This window comes from Erinaceus europaeus, chromosome 12, assembly GCF_950295315.1.
Source record: "Erinaceus europaeus chromosome 12, mEriEur2.1, whole genome shotgun sequence".
Classification (NCBI taxonomy): domain Eukaryota; kingdom Metazoa; phylum Chordata; class Mammalia; order Eulipotyphla; family Erinaceidae; genus Erinaceus; species Erinaceus europaeus.
The window spans coordinates 37,400,536-37,427,053 of NC_080173.1; the positions used below are offsets into that span (position 1 = coordinate 37,400,536).

Consider the following 26,518-nt stretch of genomic DNA (forward strand, 5'->3'; position numbering starts at 1 on the left):
GTACAGGCTGGAGAAGGCCTCTGCATGTGCTAGAATCTGGGTCCTGCCAGACTGATTTGGGCCTGATAACGTTCAGCCCACACAGGAGGACCAGTGCTCAATGAGAAGTGCAGAGCCCAGGAGGGTGAGGACAGTGGTTTAAGGACGGTGGTTTAGGCTTTAGCAGAACCAAGGTACCTTCAGCATCTGAGGACCTAGCCCCTGGGACAAGGAACAGTTCTGAAGCAACAGAACTGCTTTTCCCACTGCCAACCCCTTCCCTCCCCTCCACCACCCCCACCACCACAAGGAAGCTCTCTCCAACAAATACCAGCTCCCCAACACAATACACATAGTACACAGTTTATTCTGAAGAATGTTTTGCATTTTAATAAAAAAGAATCTGTCAGGAAATAATCATTTACAAACCTGCAATTTTTTTTTTTTTGCCTGGATCTGGAATAAGAATGTTTTTAAGAAGAGGTTTGGAAGGCTTTATAACAAAGTGTTGTTATTTACAAAGAAAAAAAAGGTTGTCTATGTCACATTTAAAGTTTTTGAACCCAAAATTGCTACTATTTTTGGTAGCAGGGAATCCCTGCCAAGGTTACTTAATGATATCAGCATGATTCTCTGAAAGAAAAAGGAAGCCTGAATGGCTTTAATGATCCAGAGTGGGTTTTCACTGGGAAGGACAGACTGCGAGTGCCTTCCTGTGAAAACTTCAGCCCTCATTCGATTGCATATAAAAGCCCTCAAAGAGAACACACAGTACAGCAAGGTTTTGGAAAAAGGCAACAATACGATTTGTACAAGACCCCAACATTCTAGCCCTCCGGATGACAGACCCTCTGTCACCAGTCCCAGGAGGACCAGAGCAGAGGTACCTCTTCCCCTGTGCAGTTTCATTTTGCAGAGAGGCAAAAGCATCTTGGGGAGGGAAGGAGAGGAGAGAAAACTAAAGCAGCTGGCTTGCCCTCCTCTATCAGGAACTCAGTAGGGGTTGGTTAGCAAAGGAAAACAGAAGAAAAGATATTATGATGCATAATGGAGCAAAGCACAGAACTCCCATCTCAAAGGCAGGACTACCAAGAGCCACCTGGTAGATCTGGCATAAAGTGACTCAACAGACTTTACAAGAAAATCTCCAAAGTATATCCTTTCAAACTCAAAAATTTATCCCCTCCCACCCTCAGAGATCTTTACTGAATAAGTAAGGAATGGCTCTTATTATTTTCCCCCCTCCTACTTCTGTATATTCCTGGTAAAAATACTAATTTCTAGATTTCATTGTCTGGGGAGGCTGGGGGGGTGAGACTACCATTATTAGGAGCCATGAATATTGCTGCAGTTCAAATACGCTACAATAATTACAAAATATAGACCATCTCTTTACAAATACAAAGTTGAGTATGTTACAGGTCCTGTACAGGATATCTATAGTTTTAAACAAACAAGCATCACTGAGTTTACCTGGTTGTGAGTGCATTCTCTTTCCAGTTTACGGACTCTCTCAGCCCAGAGGTCAGAAAGCCAACCATCGGGGCCGTATTCTGTCCTGTGTAAACTGGTGTCCCAGGACAGGTGACCTCAGCAACAAGGCCCTGCTCCCCTTCCAGGATGGTGGCAGGCAGGCCGGTCTGACATGGGGACACACACACACACACACACACACACACACACACACACACACTCTGCATATGTCAGCACAACTGGACGGGCATCAGGAAGCAGTCTGTCTGGGGGGGGGGGGGGCAAAGGATTGAAAGGTGGATATGCTGGGCCCAGTGAGTGTCTGATATGCTAGACCTACGGCTGAGGTAATGACACAGGCGTGGTGGCTGCCATCACCTGGACCCTTCCCCACTGTCCCTGTGGGTGGGTAGGAGAGGCCCTGGGCACCCTGGACAAGTGGCCCAGGTCTGTCCAACCTCCTTGGAGCTAGTCCTCTCCAAGAGGGGGGCTGGACCTGCTGTGTCCCCAAGCTGGGGTGGAGCACAGGGTGCTCAGCCATCTTCTGCCAGGTTTATGGCTTCCTTGAGGAGTGACATCACTTGTACACAAGTCAAGTTGAACATGGACTCTGAGCTAGTGCCTAAATGCTCCTAACTATGAGGCACTTGTCCCCTGGCTTCTCTGGCACCCTACCTGAGGCCAGAGCCAGCCTATCCCCCTTTTAGGGGTGTGGTGTGGGGCTACAGGGTGGTAATGCAAATCATCTCATCTGCTAGGTCCTCCTCCTCCCTCCCAGGCTCAGGCTCTTCGTCACTATAGCCTGGCCCAAAGTCCTGCAGCTCATAGTCCAGGCAGTGGCAGCCAATGCCAGACCCCAGGCCCCCAGGGGCCCGGCCATGCATGGTCCCGTTCAGCAGGCTGCTGGCCGCACTCTCCATCTCATCAATGGTGAGGTCACAGGCATCCGCAATCTCGTACTTTGTGGCTGACACAAACTTTGGGTCCCGTGCATAGCGCCCCAAACCTTCAGATATCAGGACCTGTAGGGGACAAGGTTCAGTGACAGGTGTGCCCTCCAGGAGTTCTAGAAGGCAGATGAGCACTCAATGACTGGCACAGCAACTGGCCCTGGTGTAGGGAGGAACTCAGGGCAGGGACCTGCCAGTTATCCGCCTACTTGTCCCAAGCCCAGTGCACAGAGGATGGGGAGGAGGCACTGCCTGCAGAAATGCTCCATCCTGCCAGGCGGGGCAAAACCCTAACGTGGCTACAACGTGACCCTGGAGGCCCCTGACCTGCTACTCTTGCCCTCAGTCTTGTAAGTACCCCTTCTCGTACGCCTCTGCCCCCACCCTCCACATCCCTGCAAGAACCCCCTGGCAATGAGTTCTGAGGATATAGCTGAAGCATTTTTTTCTCATTGAAATACATCAGATACCAAATTCAAAGAGTTCTGAAGCTGAGTTACCAGTGGTAGGGAAAGAACAGGGAGAATGCAGGGGCTCCACTACAAGACCAGGGGCCACACCAGCTTGCAGAATGGGAAACTCCTGTGCACAGGCACAAGAAGGCCAGGGGGTTACTTCGGCTGGTAGAATGTGGGACCCCTGTGCTATGAGTCCACAGATACACCAGGACTTTTAAGGCTATCAAACTGGACCAAGACTAACTTATGAGCACCTACTTCGACCAGGGAATATAGATAAGAGAATGAATGAGTAGAGAACTATACATGCAGCCCCCAGAGCTCCTCTGAGACTGGCTCCTGTGTCTTTGGAGCTTATTATACTGTTGTGGCCCTGCTTGCTTACTCACTCAATTGCTTGCTTGATTATACTATTCGTTTAATAAACTGTCCACTTACCTGCACTGAGCGGAGGGACTCTGCTGATCTGACCTCTGCCACATTTACTACTAAGGGGGCCTCCCTGGCTTTTAAGCCCACCTCCCCCACAGTCCTAGGTGTGGCCATCTATGGCTTTTGGGAGGGAGGATGGCAAAACCACCTCAATCACTAATAAATGGTGTGATACACTCTTGGGACTCTGGCCACCTAGGGTCTTCGAGCTCTTACACAGTTACGGGCTGCTGCTGTAAAGAACCTGGACTTTGCTAAACATCAATAACACTGAGTTCAACACAGTGGGACTCCACCAGGGGAAACGTGTTAGTGTCTATTGGAGCAGCACAGAGTTATATATAAGTGCAACCTATTTGGGAGGCTTAGTGGTGGCTATTTGTTGTTGTTGGCTTGTTTTGTTTTTTTAGTTGCCACCAGGGTTATCACTGGGGCTTGGTGCAAGCACTATGAATCTACCTCCTGGCAGCCACTGTCCCCCCTTTTTTCCTTTCTATTTTTATTTTTTTTATTTCTATTTTTATATAGAACAGAGAAAATTGGGGGGGATATAAAGGGATAGAGAAAGCCAGACACCTGCAGACCTGCTTCACTTCTTGTGAAGTATCCCCTATGTAGGTGTGGAATGAGGGCTCAAACTCAGGTCCTTGTGCATCATAATGTGTGTGATGTACCAGTAGCACCACTGCCTGTCCCCCAATGATTGGTTTTATTTTATTTAATTTATTTGTTTTATTTATTTTTGCCTCCAGGGTTATCACTGGGGCTTGGTACCTACACTTAAGAATCCACTGCTCCTGGTAGCTTTTTATTTTTCTTTCCCCCCATTTTATGTAAGAGGACAAAGAGAAACTGAGAGGGAGAGGGAGCAAGTGAAAGAGAGAGAAAGAGAGAGGGGGGGGGTGAGAAAGATAGACACCTGCAGGCCAGCTTTACCACTCATGAAGCATCCCTGCAGGTGAGCTTGAACCTGGGTCCTTGCACATAGTACAAGGCCCCCTTGTGGCTGGTTTTTATATCCACACCAAGAACATCACTGAGTAGTTAAAGCATGAGCAGTGTCCAGGGTCGCTCCAGGACCCTCTGCCCCCAGGACCCACTCTGCACAGTCTCACTCCTTCTCTGCATGGACCCTGTCCTCCTGCCCATCCCCCCCCATACACTCACTGCCTCCACCAAGCTGTCGGCGCTCCTCTGCTTGTCGCTGTTCTTGTTGCAGAAGCTGCTGGGGACAGTGAGGCTGGCTGGAGTGAAAGTCCGATAGGAGATGCCGGGCTCATCTGTGTACCATGAGCTGCGGTGCAGGGACGGTAGGCTGCCATTGACCTGGTCGGGGGCCTCTGAGCGCTCCACCTGGATCAGGGGGGTGTAGCATGGTGTCCAGTCCCGGTACGGTGGTGTTGCCGGAGGGGTGGCCCATGAGCGAGTAGAGTGGCTCGGTGAGTACTTCTGGGCTTTACTCGAATCCAGGCCAGCAACTGCCATGATCTGTGGTGCGCGTGGGGGGGGGGGGGGCGGGGTGAGAGGGAGAAGAGGGAGTAGGGGCACCAGAGGGTTTGAACAGTGAGAGCATGGCATCCATTCTGAGGCAATAGGTTGAACCCCAAGTCTTCTGCTAGTCTCACTGAGGCATATGGGCAAAGGGGGACACTGAAGCCCAGGCTTGGGACAGGGAAGGGCTGTGGTCAAGCTGCCATGACTGCCAGAGGAGGAGGTCCAGACAAACAGGCATGGGAAGGAGACAGGCACTTTTACCCCTGGCAGGGTTTGTGGCATTTGAAAGCCTGGTCCTCCCCAAGGTTTGTCCTGCCATGGCTTGGGAGGTAGTGTAGTGAGTAAAGTGTTGGACTGTTGAGTCTGAGGTCCTGAGTTACCTGATCCTCGGTATTGCATGTGCCCAGAGTGATGCTGTGGCTCTCTATCCCCTATCCCCCCGATAAATAAGTAAATACTTAAAAATACAACCTGAGAAAAAGCCAAGTAAACAAACAAAGGTTTGTTCTACCACAATAAAACAGGACAGAAAAGGGCCATCAAAAGAGGGGGTGGCTGTGTAAAGGTGACAGAGGGGCCTGAGAGGGGCGTCTTCAGTATAACCAGTCTCAGGGAGCTGGTGCTGCAGATTTATAAGGAGGTAGGGGCTTGTTGTACAGTGCAACTATACCCCAGCGTGTGCGCGCACACACACACACACACACACACACACACACACACACATCTCCAAAGTGTTTTCTACAGAAAGAAAACCCAAGTTCTGTCCTTGAAGCATGGACCCTGAGAATGGGTTTGATTCTTCCATTCTCTCCCACATCCTGTCCCTAGCTCCCCTTGGACTGGTCACTCCTTGACTTTGGGAGCTGATTCCCCCTTCAATGTGGGGTAAGGAGCACAATGAATAAAGCATTGGACTCCCAAGTATAGAGCCCTAAGTTTTTATCCCTAGTATCACACATGCCAAAGTGATGCTCTAGTTTTCTCTTCCCCCCCTCTCATAAATGAGTAAATAAACCTTTGGGAAAAGAAGAAAATAGAGAAAGAGGGAAAGGAGGAAAGAAAGAAAGAAAGAAAGAGAAGGAAGAAAGAGAAGGAACAAAGGAGAAGGAAGAAATAAAGAAAGGAAGGCTCTCAGAGCAACTCAAGTCACATTACATGGTGTGGAGGCCATGCATCCAGGTCCTCTTCTCCCATGTGAAGGGGGGAATCCTGCCAGTGGGCCCCCCCCTTGCAGGATGGGCTGGCTCACCTGCTGTTGCATGAGGTGTAGAGGCAGCGCTGTGCGCTGTGGGAAGGCAGGGGATGGTGGGGCCTCCTCCTGGCTGCTCTGGCGACGTAGGCACTCAAAGTTGAAGGAGGATCTCCGGTGGGCTAAGAAGACAAAACAGCACACACCTGTGAAGCCACTTCTCTGCCAGGACTCTGGGTCCCTGGGGGGCTAGAATGCATCATGTGTTCATCAGGGGGACCAGGAAAAAGACAGAAATCATCCATGGTGTAGAATCAGCAAGTAAGGTTTCAGGACTTTGGAAAGCAAGAAGCCCAGCCAGTGGTGTCTTTACAAAGCACAAGTGGTATTCCATTGTGTATCTATACTACAGCTTTCTTAGCCACTTATACTGTAAACCATTAACCCCTCCCCACAATGAAATGATTTAAAAAAGAACAGGTGGGGTCTTTTCGAATTTGTCTGGAGGCCCAGGAGGTAGCACAGCAGTTAGTTTTGTACTTTCAAGCATGTGACTCAGAGTTGGAGTTGCCAGAGTGATGCTCTGGTTCTTTCTCCTTCCCCTGCCCTTTCTCTCTATAATGAAAGAAAAAAAAATCTGTAGCAGGTCTTCTGGTATTTACTGGAAGCCCCCTCCACCCTAGGAAAAACAACCACAAGTATGCCTCCCTCTACATGGGAGATGGGGAAACTTTTTTTTTTTTTGCCTCCAGGGTTATCCCTGGGGCTCAGTGGTAGCACTACAAATCTGCTGTTCCTGGCAGCCATTTTTTCCTGTTTTTTTTTTTTTTTGATAGAATAGAAACTGAGAGAAGGGAAGATAGAAAGGAGGAAAGAAAGACAGACACCTGCTTCACCGCTTGTGAAGTGACATCCCTGCAGGTGGAGAACCAGGAACTCCAACCCAGATCCTCATATAGGTCCTTGCACTTCATAATACTATGTGGGCTTAACCTGGTGTGCCACCACCTGACCCCTAGGAAATTCTTTGTAAATAAGTATCTTTTGCAGCCTAGGAGGTATTGCAGTGTGGAGAGCATTAGATTTTTAAAGCTTGAGGTCCTGGGCTCTATTTCCAGCATTGCTTGTGCCACAGTGATGCTCTGTTTCTCATCTTCTTTCTTTCTCCTCCTCCTCCTCTCTCTCGTTAATAAGTAAAATCTTAAAAAACAAAATAAGGGCTAGCAAAATAGCTCACCTAGATAATGCACTGCTTTGCCATTAGCCAGATTTAAGTCCAGTCCCAGTGCATGGAAAGAAGCGTCATTCAGTCAGTGCTTTGGTCTTTCTTGCTTTTTAAAAAAATTTAGTTTTCATTTATATTATTATTATTATTATTATTACTACTACTACTTTCACCAGAGCACTGCTCAGTTCTGGCTTATGGTAGTAAGGGGGTTCGAATCTGGGACCTCAGAGCTCCAGGCCTAAGAGTCTGTTTGCATAACTATTATGCTATCTCCCCAGGCCCCACTGCTTTGGTCTCTTTCACTCTTTTTCTGTCTATCTAAAATAACCACAAAAACAATTTAAAAATAATCAGCACCCAGTTAAAGAAACAGTATTTCAGTATCTATAGAATTTCTCCCCCCAGAGATTGTCTGCGGCCAGACAATCTAAAGGAAGCCACCACACCTCAGGTATGCCAGGGCTTGTACCTCAGTGGAAAATACTGTGACTAGCTAGTGTCCTATCAGTTCAACCAGCTCTTTTATGGGCAAAGACTTCATTTCTCTAATGCTGAAGACCAAAACAAACAAGGCCAGCTACGAGGAACAGAAAGAAGCTCACAGACAGATTGAGTCAAAACAAATGGTCCAGAGCTTGTGGCTTCATAGGGCACAATGCCCAGGAGTATGGTCCCTCACAGGTGGTCATGGGTCACTTCCGAGGGCCTCTCTTTTTAAGCTCAGTACAATTTCTCATAATCCAGCCATGCTCTACCCACCCTTGATTTTTGTACTGGGTAACCCCAGGGATGAGACAAGAAAGCTGAGATAAAAGAAAAAGGGCCCATGTACATCAGTCATTTGGTCCACCTGTGAGTAAGGAGGCAGCCCCTAGGGAGCTGAGAATGTAGGCTGGGGAGCCCCTGTTCTTCTCACCCACAGTTTGAACTAATGAGCAGCAAAGCAGATAAAATAAATTACACTGGGTGTGGGCAGTGGAGCACTTCATTGAAAGCAAGGCCCTGATTCCAGTCCCCATGTGCAGGAGGGAAGCTTCACAAGCACTACAGCAATGCTGCAGGTGTCTTTCTCTCTTCCTGTCTCCCCATTCCCTCTCAACTTCTCTACATCTTATCAAATAGAAAAGAGAAGAAAGAAGAATTGAAGAAAGGAAGGAAGGAAGGAAAGAAAGAAGGAAGGAAGGAGAAAGAAGAAAAGGAGGGAAAGATAGGAAGGAAGGAAAGAAGAAAGGAAGAGAAAGGAAGAAAAGGTAAAAATGACTTCCTGGAACAGTGGATTCATCATGCAGGTACTGAGCCCCAGTGATTACCCTGCTGGCAATAAAAATAAACAAACATAAACACAGAAAGTCCAGATCTGGGGTGGGGGGAAGGCACAATGTTCTGTTATGGGATTGGGGGGACACCACCCTAAATGAAAGCATCAGGTCTCACTCACACGTTGGGGTAGGAGGTAGAAGGCGTCTCCGGGGAGACCTCTGGGAGTCATAGCACACTGGTGTGTCCTCGTCCTCCCAGAAGCCCTGCGGGTGGTGGTAGCCTCGGGGCCGCTCGAAGTCAGTGCTGTTGCCCAGGTATCTGTTGTAGTAGCCATAGTTGTGCCTGATCCACAAGGCCAGGAATGAGAGTTAAGACACAGGAGCTCTCAGGTCACCAGCCCTATTCCCTGCCTCTGACAGGCATAGGCTTCTAGGCCTCTCCCCACTTCCCTTGCACAGAAGGACCACTGGAGAACAAGGCAGTCCTCAGTTCCACAGAAGGTTCCAAAAATTGGCCAAAGGACACTGGAGGGAGAATCAGGCTAGAAGCCTGGGGTAAGCAATGTGCTGGTGGGCCTGGGTCAGAAGTGAGCTGCAGATGCCCTATAATTTAGACTGCCCTATTCACTTCTCCCTTGAGGTCCTCCAGGATTGCCCACCTTCATCAAGGTGCCAGGCCAGACACCTGGGTGCAAATATGCATGAGGCATAATTCCTGTCTGCTTAGCAAATCCACAAAGACACAGAGCTGGAGAAGTTGGAAATGGAAGGGAGGGACTGGGTTGGGACCTCTAAATTCTTCCAAGTCCACTGGGGTAAGAAAGAAGCAAGGTTCTGGAGTGGGGCCTTGGAGAGGGGTTGTGATCATACCAGCAGAATGGGAAGAAGGGCTTCTGAGATGCAAACACATGACATAAGTAAGGCCCTGAGCAGGGACACTCAGAATTGGTGACTACGGACCCCACCCCTTGAAGAAAGTGCACAGACAGTTCCATTATCAGAAATGCCACATATTCTCATGAGGGCCACCAGTTCCAGGTGACACGTGATTTACAGAAAAGGGGGAGGTGACCTTTACTTGCTTCCTGCGTGGCCTGCTATAGATCCTAATGCAGTCACTTCAACCTCAAAAAGTGGGCTGGGAGCATGAGGAGACACTGACTACATACAGGTCTGACTCCACACCCCTCATCCCCAGGAGGGTCCCCTAGAAAGCAGGGGGAGGACCGAGTACAGCACTGCCAGTAAAGAACCCGACAGAGTTATATATGGGCTGCACTACTGTGTGGCGAGCCTGTCGGGGGGCTAGACAGTAGTGCAGTGGGTTAAGTGCACATGGTGCAAAGTGCAAGGACTGGCATAAGGATCCTGGTTCAAGTCCCTGGCTCCCCACCTGCAGAGGAGCTGCTTCACAAGCAGTGAAGCAGGTCTGCAGGTGTCTATTTTTCTCTCCCCCTCTCTGTCTTCCTCTCCTCTCTCAAATTCTCTCTGTCTTATCCAATAACAATAGCAATGGCAACAATAACAAGGGCAATGGCAAGGGCAACAAAATGGAAAACATGGCCTCCACGAGCAGTATATTTGTAGTGCAGGCACTGAGCCCCAGCAATACCCTGGAGGCCAAAAAAAAAAAAAAAAAAAAGAGCAACAGAGTGAAAGGAAGAAAGTGAGAGAGCACCTTTCAGGAGATGGATTTGAGGGGAACAGCCCTCTAATATAAGGCAGATTCCACTGAGGCTTCTAAAGCTCTTAGGACAGTTGAATGTGTGTTCTGAGGCCTTGTAAAGGGCTCCTGCTCTACTCCTCTCCATCCGTTTTTCTCTCTGCTGTTGTGTTCTGAAGGGCAGGCGGCTTGAAGCCCCAAGTCACCAGAACATGGTCATTTTATTTTATATTATCACCTTTCTCCATACCAATGGGGAAGAAATTAAAAGTAACACTGGAAATAGTAGGACAATTTTTGAGAGCACAAAGGAAGCACTGTTTACATGGTAAGAGTTTTAGGAAGGGGGGCTAGGCAGTAGCGCAGCAAGTTAAGTGCATATGGCAAAGCACTAGGACTAGAGTAAGATCCCAGTTCAAGCCCCCAGCTCCCCACCTGCAGGGGAGTTGCTTCACAAGTGGTGAAGCAGGTCTACAGGTATCTGTCTTTCTCTCCTCCTCTCTGTCATCCCCTCCTCTCTCCATTTCTCTCTGTGCTATTCAACAACAACAACAGCTATAACAATAACAATAATAACCACAACAAGAGCAACAATAAGGGCAACTAAATGGCAAAAATGGCCTCCCAAGAGCAGTGGATTCATAGTGTTATAACTGAGCCCCAGTGATAACCCTGGAGGCAGAAAAAAAAAAAGAGTTTTAGGATGGTAACCACACCTATGAAACTGTAACCCAACAGGAAAGACAAGTGACCTCAGTGGACCAATGGGATGCCAAAACCCCAGGTATTTCAAAGGTCAGGAATTTAAGAGAAAGAAAAATGCATGGGTTGGCCTTTTTGATTTGTTTCTCCATGATTCTCCTGGTCTCTATCTCATGAGCTTTCACTGTACCTTAATATTCTTTTACATGACTTCTACCTCTCATCTTTGTAATAAAGAGTTTATGCTTTATATACGTGATCATAGAGTTGCTTATGATTCTTCTCAAGAAGACTCCATGACGGAATTCTCCCAGGAATAATCGGGTGGTCCTGGGACTTTCCATAGTTGGAGACCAGCATCACCTGCAACACTCTGGGCTGAAGCCCCACTTCCATCCCTCCTCCCCTGGCCATTCCGTGTCCCTTGTCTGGTATCCTGAGCGCAGCTGGAGTGGCGCCTGGGTCCGGGATGGTAGAGTGGGCAAGGCCTCACCTGCTCCCAGTGGGTGAGCTGTCCTCGTCGTAGCACTCCTCGCTGCTGAAATACTCCTGCTCCACCAGGCAGTAGGCATCTCTGAAGCAGCCCTGGATCTCAGGGTCTTCCCGGCAAATTGTTGGGAACTGCTCATCTCCTGAGTCAGACCTGGAGGCAGGAGGGAGGGCTGAGTACTTGGCAGGCTGCATACAAGCCTTTGGCCTTTGTCTGTGGCCCCAGGCCCTGGCCCAGTGCTGACCTTTCTCCCCAAGCACCTCTCTCAAGTGGGCTGTGAGTGCCTTTGGCAATGGTGTCCTGTGTGTATGTGTGTGTGTTTAGGTACACACTTGTGTGTGTACAAGTGTGTGTACATGTATGTATGTGACATGCACACACCAGGAGGGGGCATCTTTCTCAGAACCCTGCATAACATGTTTGCTAAACCACCCACCCAGAGACCACAGAGCCAAAGGTGTAGATGTGATCAGGTGAGCAGAGCAGGCCTGCAGTGACAGGAAGTCCTGGGAAGAAGATGGTCTCCCTAGCCCTCTGCTCTGCCCCCCACTCAAGGGTGACACAAGCTTTGGGTCCACAGGAGACTCTCATGTATAATGTCTGCCCAGCTCGCAAAGACTGCCAACCCCAGGACTGTCATCATCTCCCACCCCCACCTGTTCCTGTTTGTCCTGGGCTCTCTCTCCAGTAAACTAGCCAAGTTCTGTGATATCATCTATGACCAAAAAGAGGTCTAGGGGACAGTGGCACACCCAGTTAAGAGTACATGTTCAGTGACCTGGGTTCAAGCCCCCATTTCCCATCTGCAGTGGGAAAGCTTTATAAGTGGTAAAGCAGTACTGCAGATGTCTCTCTTTCTCTCTCCCTCTTTGGGCCTATCAAAAAATAAATAAATTTTTTAAAAAAGAAAAAAGTGGCCACCAGAAGCAGTAAATTCATTGTCTAGGCATGGAGCTGCAGCAATAACCCTGGTAGTAATAAACAAACAAACAAAACCACAAAACAACGAAGAGAAGTCTGTACTTCCTCTGAGTTCTTCCCTCTCCCCTCTTCCTCTCACTTATGCCACTCCTGGTCTCTGGTTTAACAAGGGGACCAAAGCTCCCTGTCCTTGACAAAGTGACCATTTCTCCCATAGCACAAGCCAATTCAACATACTGGGACATACTGTATGTTTCTGGGGCTGCAGGGGGGCACAGAGACAGGCTGATCCCTAAGCTTCAGTAGGCTGGGGCTTGCTTTTACCAAGTCCATGCCTAAGGCCTGAGCCCAAACAACAGCCACTGTGGTGCCACAGGCTAGCTGTGGAGCCTGTTGTTTTGTGGAGCTGTGGACACCAGGGCACTAGGCACAGACATCTGAATCTCCAGGTGGTAACAGTCTATGCAGGTTTGAATCTACATGTCCTTTGCTTTCAAAGAAGTGACTGTCTGTACCCAGAGTCCTTGAGCTCTGATATACCAGTTGATTTTCTCTGATTATTTCTCTTATCAGCATTCAGAAAGGCCAGGCCATAAGACTGAACACACAGCAGTTAATATGCAGACACAGGCAGTGACCACGTACCTAATATAAGTTTCATAATAGCGGGTTCTATCCAGGAAAGGCATAGGAAGGAGGGAGGAGAGAAAAATTAGGCATTTCCAACAGACTAAAGGCAAGTCATCAGGCTACTCTCTAGACCTGGGGGCATAAAATCATGGGTCAGAGGTCAAGTGGGGGTGCTACTTGTTCTTGTATGGCCCATGGGCTACAGGTATTACAAAAAATGTCCTTAAAAATCAAGAAAAATATCTCATTCTGTGTGACTATATGAAGTCCCCATTTCTGTATTCATACAGAAAGTATGACAGGGACATGCACACGTGCCTTTCCACGTCTTGGCTGGGCTGTTTTGCACACATATTGGCAGGATGAAATAGCTCCAACTGACACTATATGGTGTTCAGAACCTTAAATGTTTATTATCTAGCACCCTATAGAAAGAGCTCACCAGGGCTGGGTGATAGTGCACTCAACAGAGGGCACATTACCATGCACAAGGACCCGGGTTCAATCCCCTGGTTCCCACCTGCAGGGAGGAAGCGTCATAAGCAGTGAAGTAGTGCTGCAGCTGTCTCTCTTTCTCCCTCTTTTTCATATTATTTTTATTATATTTATTTATTTATTTATTTTCCCTTTTGTTGCCCTTGTTGTTTTATTGTTGTAGTTATTATTGTTGTTGTTACTGATGTCGTCCTTGTTGGATAGGACAGAGAGAAATGGAGAGAGGAGAGGAAGACAGAGAGGGAGAGAGAAAGATTGACACCTGCAGACCTATCTCACCACTTGTGAAGTGACTCCCCTGCAGGTGGGGACCCAGGGGCTCGGACCAGGATCCTTACACTGGTCCTTGCGCTTTGTGCCATGTGTGCTTAACCCAATGCGCTACCGCCGGACTCCCTCTCTCTCCCTCTTTATCTCCTTCTTCCATCTCAGTTTCTGTCTCTATCCAATAAATAAATAGTAAAAAGAGAAGAAGCTCATCAGCCTTGTCAGTGGGGAAAAGGAAAGGCTTATAGCTGCTGCTGTTATACAGGTCATTCCACCCAGCTGGACAGAGACCTGGTTGCTTAAGCTCCTTGTGTGACACAGCTTGAAAAGGCCACAGACTTGCAGCATTCCCAGGCCTGATGCTGATGCCTCTGTCAGGCTAGAGTAGTGAGAACACTCTGCCTGGGGGAGAAACTATGGAAACCCCCTCGTTCCCCTTCTCCCACACACTTTGTTTACCTTTTAATACTGGCCCTTCTTTGAGGCTCACAGTCATGCTTGTGGGAAGAATGATGCCCATTTCCAGACACCTGCTCAAGGGTCCCAATGCTGGGCCGCTTTCCAGGGGCAGCTTTGGACATATTGGCATTATTGAGATTGGCATTGGTTGAGCTGGGCGCTTGCTTCCCTATGGAATTACGGTTATGATGGTTATGACACACCGAATTCCCTGCTGGAGGAAACAGCGGTTGCTCAGTATCACTTGCAGGTGGCATTGCAGGCCTTTGGACATGCAGGGGACGGTGGGTGGTATTGGTCTGCTGAAGGGAATCTCTCCTATCACTATTAACATGATTGACATGGTTTCCAAGCAGGGCACCATTTCTCTGCAAAATAATGGGAGACAACACCAGGTAATTTAACAAGGTATCTGAGGCAGGCTAGCTACGTCAGGTAATTTTTTTCCCTCTTTCTTTCTTTCTTTCTTTCTTTCTTTCTTTCTTTTCTTTCTTTCTTCCTTTCCTTTCTTTCTCTCCTTCCTTCCTTTCTCTTTTTTTCTTTCTTCCTTCCTTCCTTTCTTTCCTTCTTTCTTTCTTCCTTTCTGTCTTTCTTTCCTTCTTTCTTTTACTACATGAAAGACAAGACAATTTCTATGTAAGCTCCAGAGGAGGAACCCTGGATGACAGACATTCTGAGGGTCTCAGTGATCGGGATACATGTGTCTGTGTGGCCACTGGTTCCCTTTGGAAGGAGGAAGGTTACCGATTGCTGAGCTGGGAGCCAGCTCGTGGGCTGCCACTCGAGGGGGTGCTCTTCTGGTCGCTCCGAGTCGAGTCCAGCAGGCTGGTGGGCAGTAGGCACGCTCTCTAGGGAGCTGGGGGGGTGGGGACTGAGGCTGGCTGAAGATCAGAAAGCTGACCCCAGGGGGTTGGGGATGTGGAGATAGGGTTGAGTGGGGCCAGTGGCAGTGGCCAAGCTCCTCCAAGGCCGCCACGCCAGCCCATGGGAAAAGGAGGGGCAAGCCTAGCTCTACTGCAGGGGCCTGTAGGAGGAAGGCAGGGGTCACAGACCCTTGGAAGGCCCTGGAGCAGGTGGGCATCATCCTCCTGGCCCTCTCGGATCACTGACTGCCCAAACTGGAATCTTGCCCCACTATTTGTGAGCAGCCAATGTGCAGCCAAGTGTGGGATAATTACTTTGAACACATCTTCTTCTTCTTCTCGTTTCCTGTCCTCAGACTCATCGTCTTGCAAGTCACAGGAGATAGCCCGCCGGATTTCTGGCCCAATGTCATGCAGTGTCCTTAATCCCGCCTGGATTGAGGGAAACGGCAACATGAATTAGACAGCAAGAGTGTCCTGAGGCCAGCCTGGGGCCCAGCTCTGCTCCTGCCTGACCAGAAGCCAAGGTTTCTCCAAAGGCACATAGGGAACACAATGGAGGGAGTCTCCTCAGTCATGGGGACTTAGGCAGATCATAGGGTGGGAGGCCTGGGCCCAGCAACCTCCTTTTGCAAACACTCTCACCTGCAGGGAAGTGCCCAGTGCCAGGGTCTGCTGTGGCCAAGGCTACATGCAGGGTGCCACCTCCCAGAGCCCTAGAGGAATGTGAGAAGCAGACTGGGGAGGGTGACAGGGACCAGCTGGCTGTGTCCAGGATGACAGGGGCTGGAGGGCAGGCACACCAAGCAGTCACCAAGGTAGCTGGTTTTGTCACAAAACCATGGGATTAAAGGGGTGACACGACGCACCACAGCACAGCACAATCAAGCACTTGAACAGACAGCCGCACACATAATCTGGGCTGCTATGCAGGGCAAGCCTCCATTACCAGCTGTGCTGCACAGAGTCAGGCCCAGACATGCCAGGTCTATCCAGACACCCCATCAGGTCTCTTAAAAGTACTCTGCATCTCCCCATGGCCCTCCCAGCGGGCCTTCCTCATCCTTCACCAACACCCTTGAAACAACCTGGAAGAAGCTTTGCCATTATTCCTGACTTCTCGAGAGAGCCCCTTGAGGTGCTTCTGGGCAATAGGTAGGGGCAGTCACTAGCCCTGATGCTTGATGACCAATTGTAGAGGAACAGCACACTGGTACAAAGGCTAACAGGGACAAAGCTACCTCTTTATTCCTTCCCATGAAAAGGCATGTATTTGACAGAGGCACTTCCGCTCTATTCCCATGGCTGAGGCCCTGCTGCCAGTGCTGAGAGGGCAGCACACCATTTGTGGGCAGTCCGTACTCCAGCTGGCAGGCCCTAGGGGCTTGGGGAGTATCTGACATCCAGCTGTGTTTCTCTCCCCTACTTCCATTCCCTCAGCAATGGAATGCTAATACAGAATATAAAACAATTAAGTCCCCTGCCTCCCCAAGAGGTGCCCCATAGAAGCACCAAGCTCAGACACACCAGGCTGGGTTGGACTTGACCATTCTCTGAACAGAGAAGTAGTAGGTCTATAGAGGAGAGCAGCCTGAAGCCAGTCTTAGGGCTTCTAGAAGGCTGGGAGTAGGGGTAAGGGGGGTTGTGATTCCTACAGGGGAGATAGGTACAGTGCCTGGGACTGATGCCAGGACAATGTGAGGGTGCACTGGCTCCAGACACAAGGTGGGTACACACACACACACACACACACACACACACACACACACACACACACACACACACACCTGCATGCATGTACTCACTTTCTCTTAGATTCCCCAGCCCAGCACATCTGAGCTGGAGCTCCAGCAGGCTGGGAGGCAGACCCACCTGCCATCCTTATTATGGAAATGACACAAAGGCAACTCTCCTGAGGCTTCAGGCTTCACTGTCTGCTTCTGGCTCTCCAGGCTGAAAGGTCTGATTTATTACTGGGCTCCCAACCAAGGAAAGACCAGGTCTGTCACCCGTGCTGCCATTGCCCCAAGATAAACACGAATGACAATGTACCAAGTCAACAACACCCCCAGGTCAATACCGCAACTCTATTCACATTTACAGGGCTCTCCAGACCAAGAACAGCCCCACAGTGTAGACAACACCAGAGAGCCCTGCTTACTAATGTCATTCAACTGCTGGGACCAGGTGTAATTAAAAGAAATAGAAAACTATTTATTTGGATAAATCTTTTTTTTGTAACATCACCCTCTGTTGGTGGGTTGACAGTTCACTGAAATACACAGATAACATGGTTGTATAATAAAACAAACAAACAAAACGGTCTCCAGCATGTCTTCAATGATACACAAGATTAGGGAAGTGCAGTGAGCAGACACAGGACAGAGAACTTGTTGGCGACATAAACCATGAAGAAAGGTGAGCAGTGGCCCGAGATGCTATTTCCAAAGACAAATAAGGATAACATGTTCATTAAAGAGACATCACAGGAGGAGAGAGAGGGAGCAAACATGGCTCTTCTCAGACACAGAAACAGAGGTTTAGAAATCATGATTATATTTTTGCAATTTCCAAGTAGAAAAAAAAACCACCTTCTAAGAGTCAGGGACTGACTTTTCTCTTTTATATGGGACTGGATGGGGGTGACAAGTAGGGTCGGAGGTACAGAGGGTGGGGTGTCTGCCACATTTGGGAGTGAGGGACACAGATGTTCCCAAACTTGATTTGAAACAAAGCTTACGCACAGCACCCTGAATTTATTACATATCACAAAACATGATAAGGAAAATTTTCTAGCACACAGATCAAGCTAAAAGGATAGTTTAGGCTGCTCCAAAAAAATTTCATAGGCACAAGTTCCAATCCCCCCAAGTGCAGAAAACTATCTTAACCTCTTGAGAAAAATTACTTTCTCCCCCCACAGCCCTAAAAAAGAACATTTTTTCTTGAAATAAACACTTTCACAATTAGTAAATGATCTGTTCTTTCACATTTTGTGACTATGTCTGCCCCTAACAACAAAATGCTGTTTTAATTTGAAATGTGGTACCAGCACTGAAAACCACACAACAAAAGCCATAGAAAGTCATTCCATTAACATCACAGTAGAACAAGGTTTCAAATCAACATGAAATCACTATAAAAGAGAAATCTCATGGATTTAAGATGTCTGACTATATAAAATATTAAACAGAACAAAACCTAGTTTCTGGTTGATTTTTTTCTCCAATGCTAGGTATTATCATAAATAGTTAAAAAAAAAAAAGAAATATGATACTTTGCCTGTTGACCCCAGCTTTAAAACCCCAGTTAGACACCAGTTAACTGGAATTTGATAGATTGAACGATCAAAGCAATGAGACTCTGTGGACATGCCTGAAGCAAAAGCGTTAAATCATACCATTCTATGGAACGTGAACCTTCTTCCTCTTGCCCACCTCCAGGATTCAGTTTGTCCTACCTGGTGCATCTGAGATGCTTTAGAAGCCAGCCTCCCTTAACTTAGTGCCATTAGTGACCTGCCAGTCACCTGCCAGATCTTGGAACCACACAAAGCATGTTTAAATGCCCGCCAGCCCATACTCAACCTACGCTGTAACAGTAGAGATATGAGAGGCGAGTCTCCAGTTGGGATGGGGCCAGGCCATTCATCTTCGGATGAGTGCCAGCCTTCTGCGTTCCTGCCCTAGTACCCTGTCTGAGCAGAGAGCCTGGTCTCCATCACTGGCAGGGCTTGGTCTGCCAGGGATGGTCCTGCACAGCTAGCTCACCAGAGGCCAGTTAACCCTTTTGGCAGGAGCCAGCTGCTCCCTAGCCGGAGGGGGTGGCTTTAGTCTAGCTCCATGAGAAAGAACCAGAGACAACACTCCAGAGAACACACCTGCTGCTCTGTGAGCTGTCCCACCCACCTCCCTGCTGCACACACAAGCAAAGAGGGTACACCCCTGACTGTACCATTGTTTTTCTCAAAGGGAAAATGTGACGATGTGGCCTTTGTGTCCACCAGGCAGAGTCCTGGAGTTATATATTAAGGGACAGAATTATGAGCACGACTACACTCTGTGAGTCATACACAGCAGTGCCGATCCTCACCGAAAAGTCAGCTGGAACCTCCCCCACCCCCAGTAAGTTATTCTGAGGGTTGCCCTTTGCTGATCAAATCTAGTTTTACTACCACCATTGTGAAAACTAAAATAAACTCCACACACACACACACACACACACACACTCTTTCTCTCTCTCTCTACCTCTCTCTCTCTCTCTGTCTCTCTCTGTCTCTCTCTCTCTTTCCTGCAGACAACTGAACAGCTATCTGTTTTGGTCCTATCCTGAGTCTTGGTGGCAGTTATAATTCCAGAAGCAGAGACATCCCTGCCAGGTTCCTGATACAGCAGAAGCAAAGGTAAAGTGTAGGCTTAGCTAAGGCTACAAATTGTAGTCTCTGTGCTGAATGCATCTTTGAATCTGGCATTGTGACAGCACCTACTTCATTGCATTAGATTCTGGAAAGGTGAGGAGATAGACCAAGATGGCTCCCCTCCAGCTAAACCAGGTGCCCAGCACATGCCTGGCTTCCACCACCACCCAGTCAGTGCTGTTACATCTAAGGGGCCAGGTCTCAGCTATGTGTTCCTTCTTGACTGTGAACCTGGGTGACCACAGGTGTCACTCAAGCCAGGATCATCTTCCTAAGGCTATCTTAGCAGAGTTCTTGCATCACTAAGTCAACTTGTAAATGACAAGGGGTAACAAAAGCTGATCCAGTGCTCAGCACAAAGTCTTGTTCCAGCTGTGTCACCATGAAGTGCTGAGACCTTAAAGAACTCTTGCTGGTCACCTACTAACCCAGATCATACTCCCTCCAGATGGGTACAGGTACTAAGCCATGGCCATACAAAGTACAACTCATTAAGGACCCAGCTAGACACAAGGATGGAAGGACTCTATGGGAGGAAAAGATTCTAGACAATGTTACTACTAAGAAGACTCACCAGGGAGATTAGAAAAAGGCTCTAGTTCCTATGTCTTTTATGGGGATTTGGGATCTTTACTCAAAAGCAGAAGTTCTCAAAATGTGGCTCAGGGACTCTGGATGACATGAAGTGATGTGATTTGCATGCTGGTACTAGGATATGTTTGGCATTAAACCTTCTCATTCTCTGGAGAGAGCATATATGGGCTTTCAAAATCTACCTGAACTGTGCTGCTGCTGCTGCTGTTGCTGCTGCCGCCGCTGTCATCTCTCTGGAGTCTTTGTGCTTGCATGTGTTCTCAAAAATTCCTCAGCTATAGTTTATGATGCAGTCAACATTTACATACAAAGGTCCTTATCACTTAAGAGTCTAAGAGGGTCCCGGCACGTTGGTATGCTTCTAAATTCTGCTTCTAAGACCCCTTCTGTTTCATTGGTTTAATCCCCTCTGCTTAACACTGTATATTCTATTTACATAACCACTGTTAACTAAGCACTGCCCTGCATCCAGGGCATTGGTTTAATCCTCACTGTTTAGCATGCTTTTTCCTTCTCCCCATCCTATGTAGATCCTCTTCAGACCTGACTCTTCCGCCTCAGGATGTTTAAGGACAGGATTGTGATTAGAGATAGCTTAGATTGTGCTGCCTTCCACATGAATAAAGACTGAACTGCGTACCACTCAGCCATGAGTCCCTGGTCATCTCTCTCTCCTGCCCACGAAGCTAGCCTGACACAGCACGAAAAACCATGAGATTTGCTGCTAACCTGTACTCAGACAATACCCACTTTCCCCTGAAACTCCCACCCCAGATAGGCTACCTGTGATTCTACTGACTTTTACCCACTCTGGGAAGCAATGTTCACTCCAAGACTTTGATAACTAGCCTTTTTCACTTAGTGGGGACCCTTCACTGTGCCTTAGGAAGAATTGTTCTTTGTTACTTTAAATGGTCACTTCTCCTAGGTCAGAGGTGTGCCAAGGAGAATGAGATTCACTCAGGTCCCTACCAAACTCTGGTGTCCCCAACATCCTTCCCATGGATAATAGAATTGTGACCTATTTAGGCTAGTGAGTGATACAAGGTAAGTGTCATTAACATAATGGCACAATTAAGATCTTTTGCTACATTATAACGCTCCTTTACTCTTTTCCTATAATTGTGTTCTCAAAGACTACAGAAAATAATAATTGCTATTCTCAGTGGGAAAAGGTCTCCAGCCTTGCTTTTGAAAGGGTACAGAATCTACTATCTGGTAAGCCTGGGGATAAACTGGAGTTTTAACTGGGTCACCATGGTGTAAGCAATTTAAGAGCTGGATGCTTAGTCTCATCTGCTGCCCTAGGATGGGTGCCAGCCTGCAGCTTGTCTCCCACCCAGGAACTGGGGAGTTTAGCACCATGGATTCTGATGTTGGGTACCAAGTTTTCAGAGTGAGTCTATGACTCATCTGAGATAATATGCTTATGGCTTCTCTACCCTCAAAGTTACATGCTTACACTAAGATGGTGAGAGAAATGACAGAGGTGTCTCTGCACCTGAACTATAAACCAAGTTCCAGGAAAGCCTGGCTTCCCTTCTGAGTTGAAACTGGAGTTGACCCTCACCATTCCAGGATGGCTTTCATGAACTGACCTAGCTCTCAACCATAGCCACTCAGTTTAGCCAAGTCTAACAGGCACATGATACTCTGGCCTCTGATAACCCCTCCCCTTAGACCTGGTTAAAAATATCTCTCTTCGAGTTTTCACTGGTTTGATTTGGAAGGATTGTGGAAAGAGACCTGTGGAAACACCAGTCATGGATATTGCTAGGGAGTGACTGTGTCCAGGTTTTGCCTTAGGAGACTTGGATCTGACACTTTGAGACAGAGGTGGAAAAAAGACACATGGCCCGTTGCAGCACAGATTTGACATCAGGTTGGATCAGAGACAAATAGATAGATCATGTGTCTACTGACTGGACCAGCTCCTTGTCTAGGCCCACAGGGTTGACCAGGTGCCTTTGTAGGGAATGCAGACTAAATTCCCTGGCTCTGTCCAATCACAGCAGAAATGGACATTGGGTCAGAACAGGGTCTCAGAGGTTTTTGCCATGCCAGACATTAGCTGTTTAGTTGTTAGGTCACAGGGTGTGGGAGCGGGGTCTAGAGAGGGGGTGAAAACACTCAGGTCCTGGGGCCCATAGCTGTTAACTAGCAGTTAATAGACATACTTCAACACCTTTGCAAGGGAGTAAAGTCATATTGGAAAGTGCTGGCCATTTTTCAACTCTATCCTGGCACTGCTGTTCATGGTGCTGCATGAAGTTAAACCCACTCTCAGCCATAAGGACTCCACTGTGAGGATCCATAGAACCCTAGCCCAGGAGACTGCAGGCTCTTTGACTTAAGATAGTCTGTTCATGTGGATACAAAAATCAGGGACCAGGCCCATTTCTAGAGTGATCCCAGGGTGTTCATTTAAGTCCAGTAAGGTCAGACTGCTTGGCACCGTGAGCCATTGGGAGCAGTAGGCAAAGACCATGGCACAAAAGACATTACACCGAACCAGACAAGGCAGCTGGCAGACCTGCAAAGGAGAGGGCATGCTCACAGAATTTCTAATCATATTGCCCACCCCCTCACACCTCTTCGGTGTTTGGAAGGACTCCTCATATTCCTAGGCTGAGTCAGCAGCAGGGCCCCCTGCACTGCCAGCGCTCACTCTCCTCTCTCACATGCAGCCTCCAGCCTCCAGGCTATGTAGACCCAGAAGGCAAATTGACTTATGACCCATCTCTTCTCTAAACACTTAAGAACCTTTCAGTGCTTTCAAATATGGTTCTTACAGCTCAGATGACCTCCTCTGGCTACCTCTGGCTCTGCATCTGAAGGACAGATTCCTTCCCTCTGTGGAGAACTGACTGAGAATTTCAGATGGGAGGCCTTCACAAAGCAACTTCTTGAACAAAAACAAATATATATACCACTGGTGGTTGTGCCAAGAGAGAGATGGGTAGAATTAACCCGTTTACATCTTTCTGCATTTTCATGAGGTCTCCAAAAAGGGAAATTTCTCTCTCTCAATGGATTAACTACAATACAGAATGAAGGGGAAAGAGATCAAAGAAAAGCGCAGATTTCTGAAATGTTCTGGAGTAAACAGGCAATAGGATATTATTATTGTTTTAGTCTTAAGAAGAAGCGGTTATACGTTCAGAGTGCTTTACAATCACTTAGCTATTCCTCACAACAGCCCTGTGAGGTAGGTCGACTTTAGTGCCCCCATTTTACAGATGGGGGAAACTGAGGCACAAAGAGGTTAGGTGTCTTGCCCAAGGTCAAACAGCAAGGAAGTACTGGAGCAAGGATGAGGACCCAGGCTCCCTGACTCCCAGTGTCCTTGAAACTAGACCACATTGCTTCCAAAGAGGCCTTCCCCAGCCTGGCTGTGAGCTCAAAAGACAGAGAATGTTGGGTGAGGTTGGGGTGTGGTGGGATTTTCCGCTGTAGGATGGAACCTGAGGTGTTGCCTGGATTGGTTTTGACATGCGGGTGTGTGTGTATGCATATGTATCAGTGTGAATGGGTGTGTCTGAAATTCCTGTCCTGCTCAGGCCTCACTGTATCCTGAGCCAGGCTGCTGCAGAGAGTGGTGGTGGTGGTTATGGGGGCAGACAGTCAGGTGGTTGTGCCAGGTGGGCATAGGAAAGGGACTCTGCCAGCTCAGGGCACAGGGGCCTGCTAGTCTCTGGACTCTGGAACAGAGTCAGCTGCCCACCCGAGGCAAGCAGGCAGGCAGGCAGTTCTGTTCAATCTTTTTCTTAGCATTATTTAATTCTGTTTGTTTGTAAAATTGACCAGCATCAGAAAGCTGCATTCATTTCACTCCTCTGTGGGGGGAGTAGCTGCCCCCTGCCTTTTGCTCTCTCACTCTTTCCCTTTCTCTGAGTTTCCGCTTGGCAGGGAACCTTGCACATGTCCCCTTTCCTGAAACCAGCAGTGTCCAGGACAGCAGGCCATGCCTGCAGGTGAGCCCTGTAGGTGAGCCGTGGGCCTGCTTCCACCTTCCGGAGGAGGAGTGCTTTGCCTGGGCGGGGTCTCCCTGGGGCCTTGGGGTTGCTTTCTCTTGCATTTCTCCCAAAATGCTGTTTCAGCAGAAATAAGCCCACTCGAGACTTTTTTCCCTTGCAAGGCCTTAGCCACAAGTGCCTTCCGACCACTGAGCTCGGTGCTGCGGCTCAGGCAGACAATGCTAAAGCATCCGTTCAAGCATCTGAAACAAATGAATCAGCCAGTGAAATCTCATCTGTTAGTGTCCCGTCTTCTCTTAGAGTAAGATAGAAACAATAAGACATGAACACAAGCCTTTCCAGAGGACACTTCCTCTGGTATCATGCTTTCCAAGTAAGAAAAATTCTCTTGACCTCTTTAGACTAAGGTGACTTAGGCATCAGATACTTTGCAGATGAAACACCTGGGAAGTATTTGAGCTTCCTGTCTCGGTACTTAGGCCTCCTAAGAAGCCACATCAAGGCACATCAGGGCCCAAGAGTCATCTCCTCTTGCATGCCACCCACCCTTGTAGGTTTTCTGAAACCTACACCCTCATATGAAAGTGGAGGAGTCAGACTGTAACAACAACCAACCTAACAACCTCATTCCTCCCATCTGGGCAGAATGGCCTCCTCTTTGAAAAGGAAAGACCAGAGGTCAGGAAGGAAAAAGATAAGTCCTCTAAGGTCTTCTGTAGTTAAGACGGGCAGGTTCCCATGGAGGTGAAAGAAGGACGCAGTCTCTTTGGAGTGCCCCTCACTTGAAAGGAAAATAACAATCTCCCAATTAAAAAAAAAAAAGAAAATCCTTGAACATGGAAAGAGAAATGAATAAAACATATTCCAACTTTGGGGTCTTCTCTTGTTCATGAGATACAGGACCCGTTCATGTCCATATCTTGTGGACAAGTCCCCATCCAAAAGGTCTGACAGGGGGTGCTCAACATGCATTGCTATCTCCTGGGAGGGGGGTGGGGAGTGTTGGGGCTACTGAGCTGCATTCCTCTATTGACTTTTGCTCCCCATGGAAAGCTGGGGGTGCATGGCTGTGGCAGCATTAGATGAAGAGCAAATGCTGGGTCAAACAAAAAAGAATGTGGGATGGAAGGGATGAGTGAGTAAAGAAGGCAGATGCAGCTTCCCTCTGGCTCCCTCTGTAGAGGTACTAGAGAAAAGGCTGGCTTGATGTCTGCGGATGGATGGAAGGATGGATGGACAAATGGATGATGGATGGGTGGAAAGATGGATGGAACCTGCACACGCATTCAGACCACAGAGGCCAGAAGACACCAGGTGCCATGCTGCTACCCACACATGGAGGAGGAGCTCCTCAAGCCTTTCCCCTTCCTGAAGGAGGAGCCACCACAGGTGGTCTGAACCGAAGAAGACCAGGTGGAGCTCACAGTGTGGCAGTCCACAGTGTGCCTTGTGCTCTGGAAAACTGCTGCCTCGGGGGTAGTAGGAACACTAAGTGTTTTGCTGTTGTTCGAACAGCCTGCTCCCCTTTACAGCATAAGCATGCAATGCCCATTTAGATTTGTGTGCTCACACCTCAGGCCCAAACTCCACCACTGTCCACAGGCACTGGCTGATGGGAGTGCTGGGTCAAGACAGAAGCAACCTGCTCACTTCTTGATTCTCCCATGGGTGTCTATGAACTTGTCCTAGTGACACTGTCAATACATTTCTTCCACTGCCACTTGACCCCATTTCTCTAAATGCCACATCACACCAGAAGGCAATGCCTCCCCATGCTAATAAAATCAGACTGACCAATCACACCTCCAGCTAGTTCTCTACAGAGGAAGTCAGAGATGCCATCAAAACCATTCTTTCAGGAGGTGGACATTTTTCTATGCTTAACAGAATCATCAAATTAGCATTTGCTGTGTTTTCAGAATGTGTCTGCCAACAGGATGAACATGACTTGGTATTCTAGGCTGTGTACACAGTGGAAACAATAGAGCCTCAACTCCCAATGGGAACATAGGACAAATTGATATCATATATCCAGAAATATTTTAATTTCACCAAGGAAATAGGACTATATAGATAAAATGGGAAATATTCAGTAGAAAAAAATGAATATAGTTTTGGCATACTGTGATAGAGTCTTTTTAAAATTTCTTTATTTTTTTTTAATCTGGTAGAGACAGAGAAAAATTGAGAGGTAGAAAGGGAAAGAGACAGAGAGACACCTGCAGCACTGCTTTACCACTCATGAAAATTTCCACCTGCAGGAACCAGGGGCTTGAACCTGGGTCCTTGTGCATGGTAACTTGTGTGCTCAGTCAGGTGTGCCACTGCTCAGCCCCATTACTTTTAACCCATAAATTATACATGTGTTTTGAGTAGCACTGGACCCCTCAACTTAAGACTCTGTGAAACCCATCTGTGTAGTGTGGTCATTATGAATTATTTAACCATGTGCAGATTTTCAGGTTAAAAACATCAAAGTGCTCTATCCAGACTCCAGAGAAAGCACTGAGTCATCCAGGTGGGAAGTCTTAGGGATTTAGAAAAGGCATAATATGCATCCAGAGTACCACACATGCTT

The 26,518-nt window shown here is 48.0% G+C and overlaps 1 protein-coding gene across 22 annotated transcripts in view; it reads right to left on the bottom strand.

The window, feature by feature from the left end:
* Positions 1 to 329: 329 nt before the first annotated feature.
* CACNA1D (calcium voltage-gated channel subunit alpha1 D) overlaps positions 330 to 26,518 on the bottom strand; it is a 375,944-nt gene continuing 349,755 nt past the window's right edge. For 17 of the 22 annotated variants that reach the window (XM_060203128.1, XM_060203122.1, XM_060203120.1 and 14 more), the window contains 8 exons: positions 15,268 to 15,384; positions 14,090 to 14,457; positions 12,884 to 12,910; positions 11,321 to 11,470; positions 8,642 to 8,805; positions 6,036 to 6,157; positions 4,460 to 4,780; positions 330 to 2,474 (listed from right to left, as the gene is read on the bottom strand). In XM_060203128.1, the coding sequence (XP_060059111.1) occupies positions 2,175 to 2,474; positions 4,460 to 4,780; positions 6,036 to 6,157; positions 8,642 to 8,805; positions 11,321 to 11,470; positions 12,884 to 12,910; positions 14,090 to 14,457; positions 15,268 to 15,384 (1,569 nt within the window). In that variant the 3' untranslated portion in view covers positions 330 to 2,174. Of the gene's footprint in view, positions 2,475 to 4,459; positions 4,781 to 6,035; positions 6,158 to 8,641; positions 8,806 to 11,320; positions 11,471 to 12,883; positions 12,911 to 14,089; positions 14,458 to 15,267; positions 15,385 to 26,518 lie in introns of those variants that run through there. The other 5 variants (XM_060203112.1, XM_060203123.1, XR_009552983.1 and 2 more) reach the window with 3 other exon arrangements.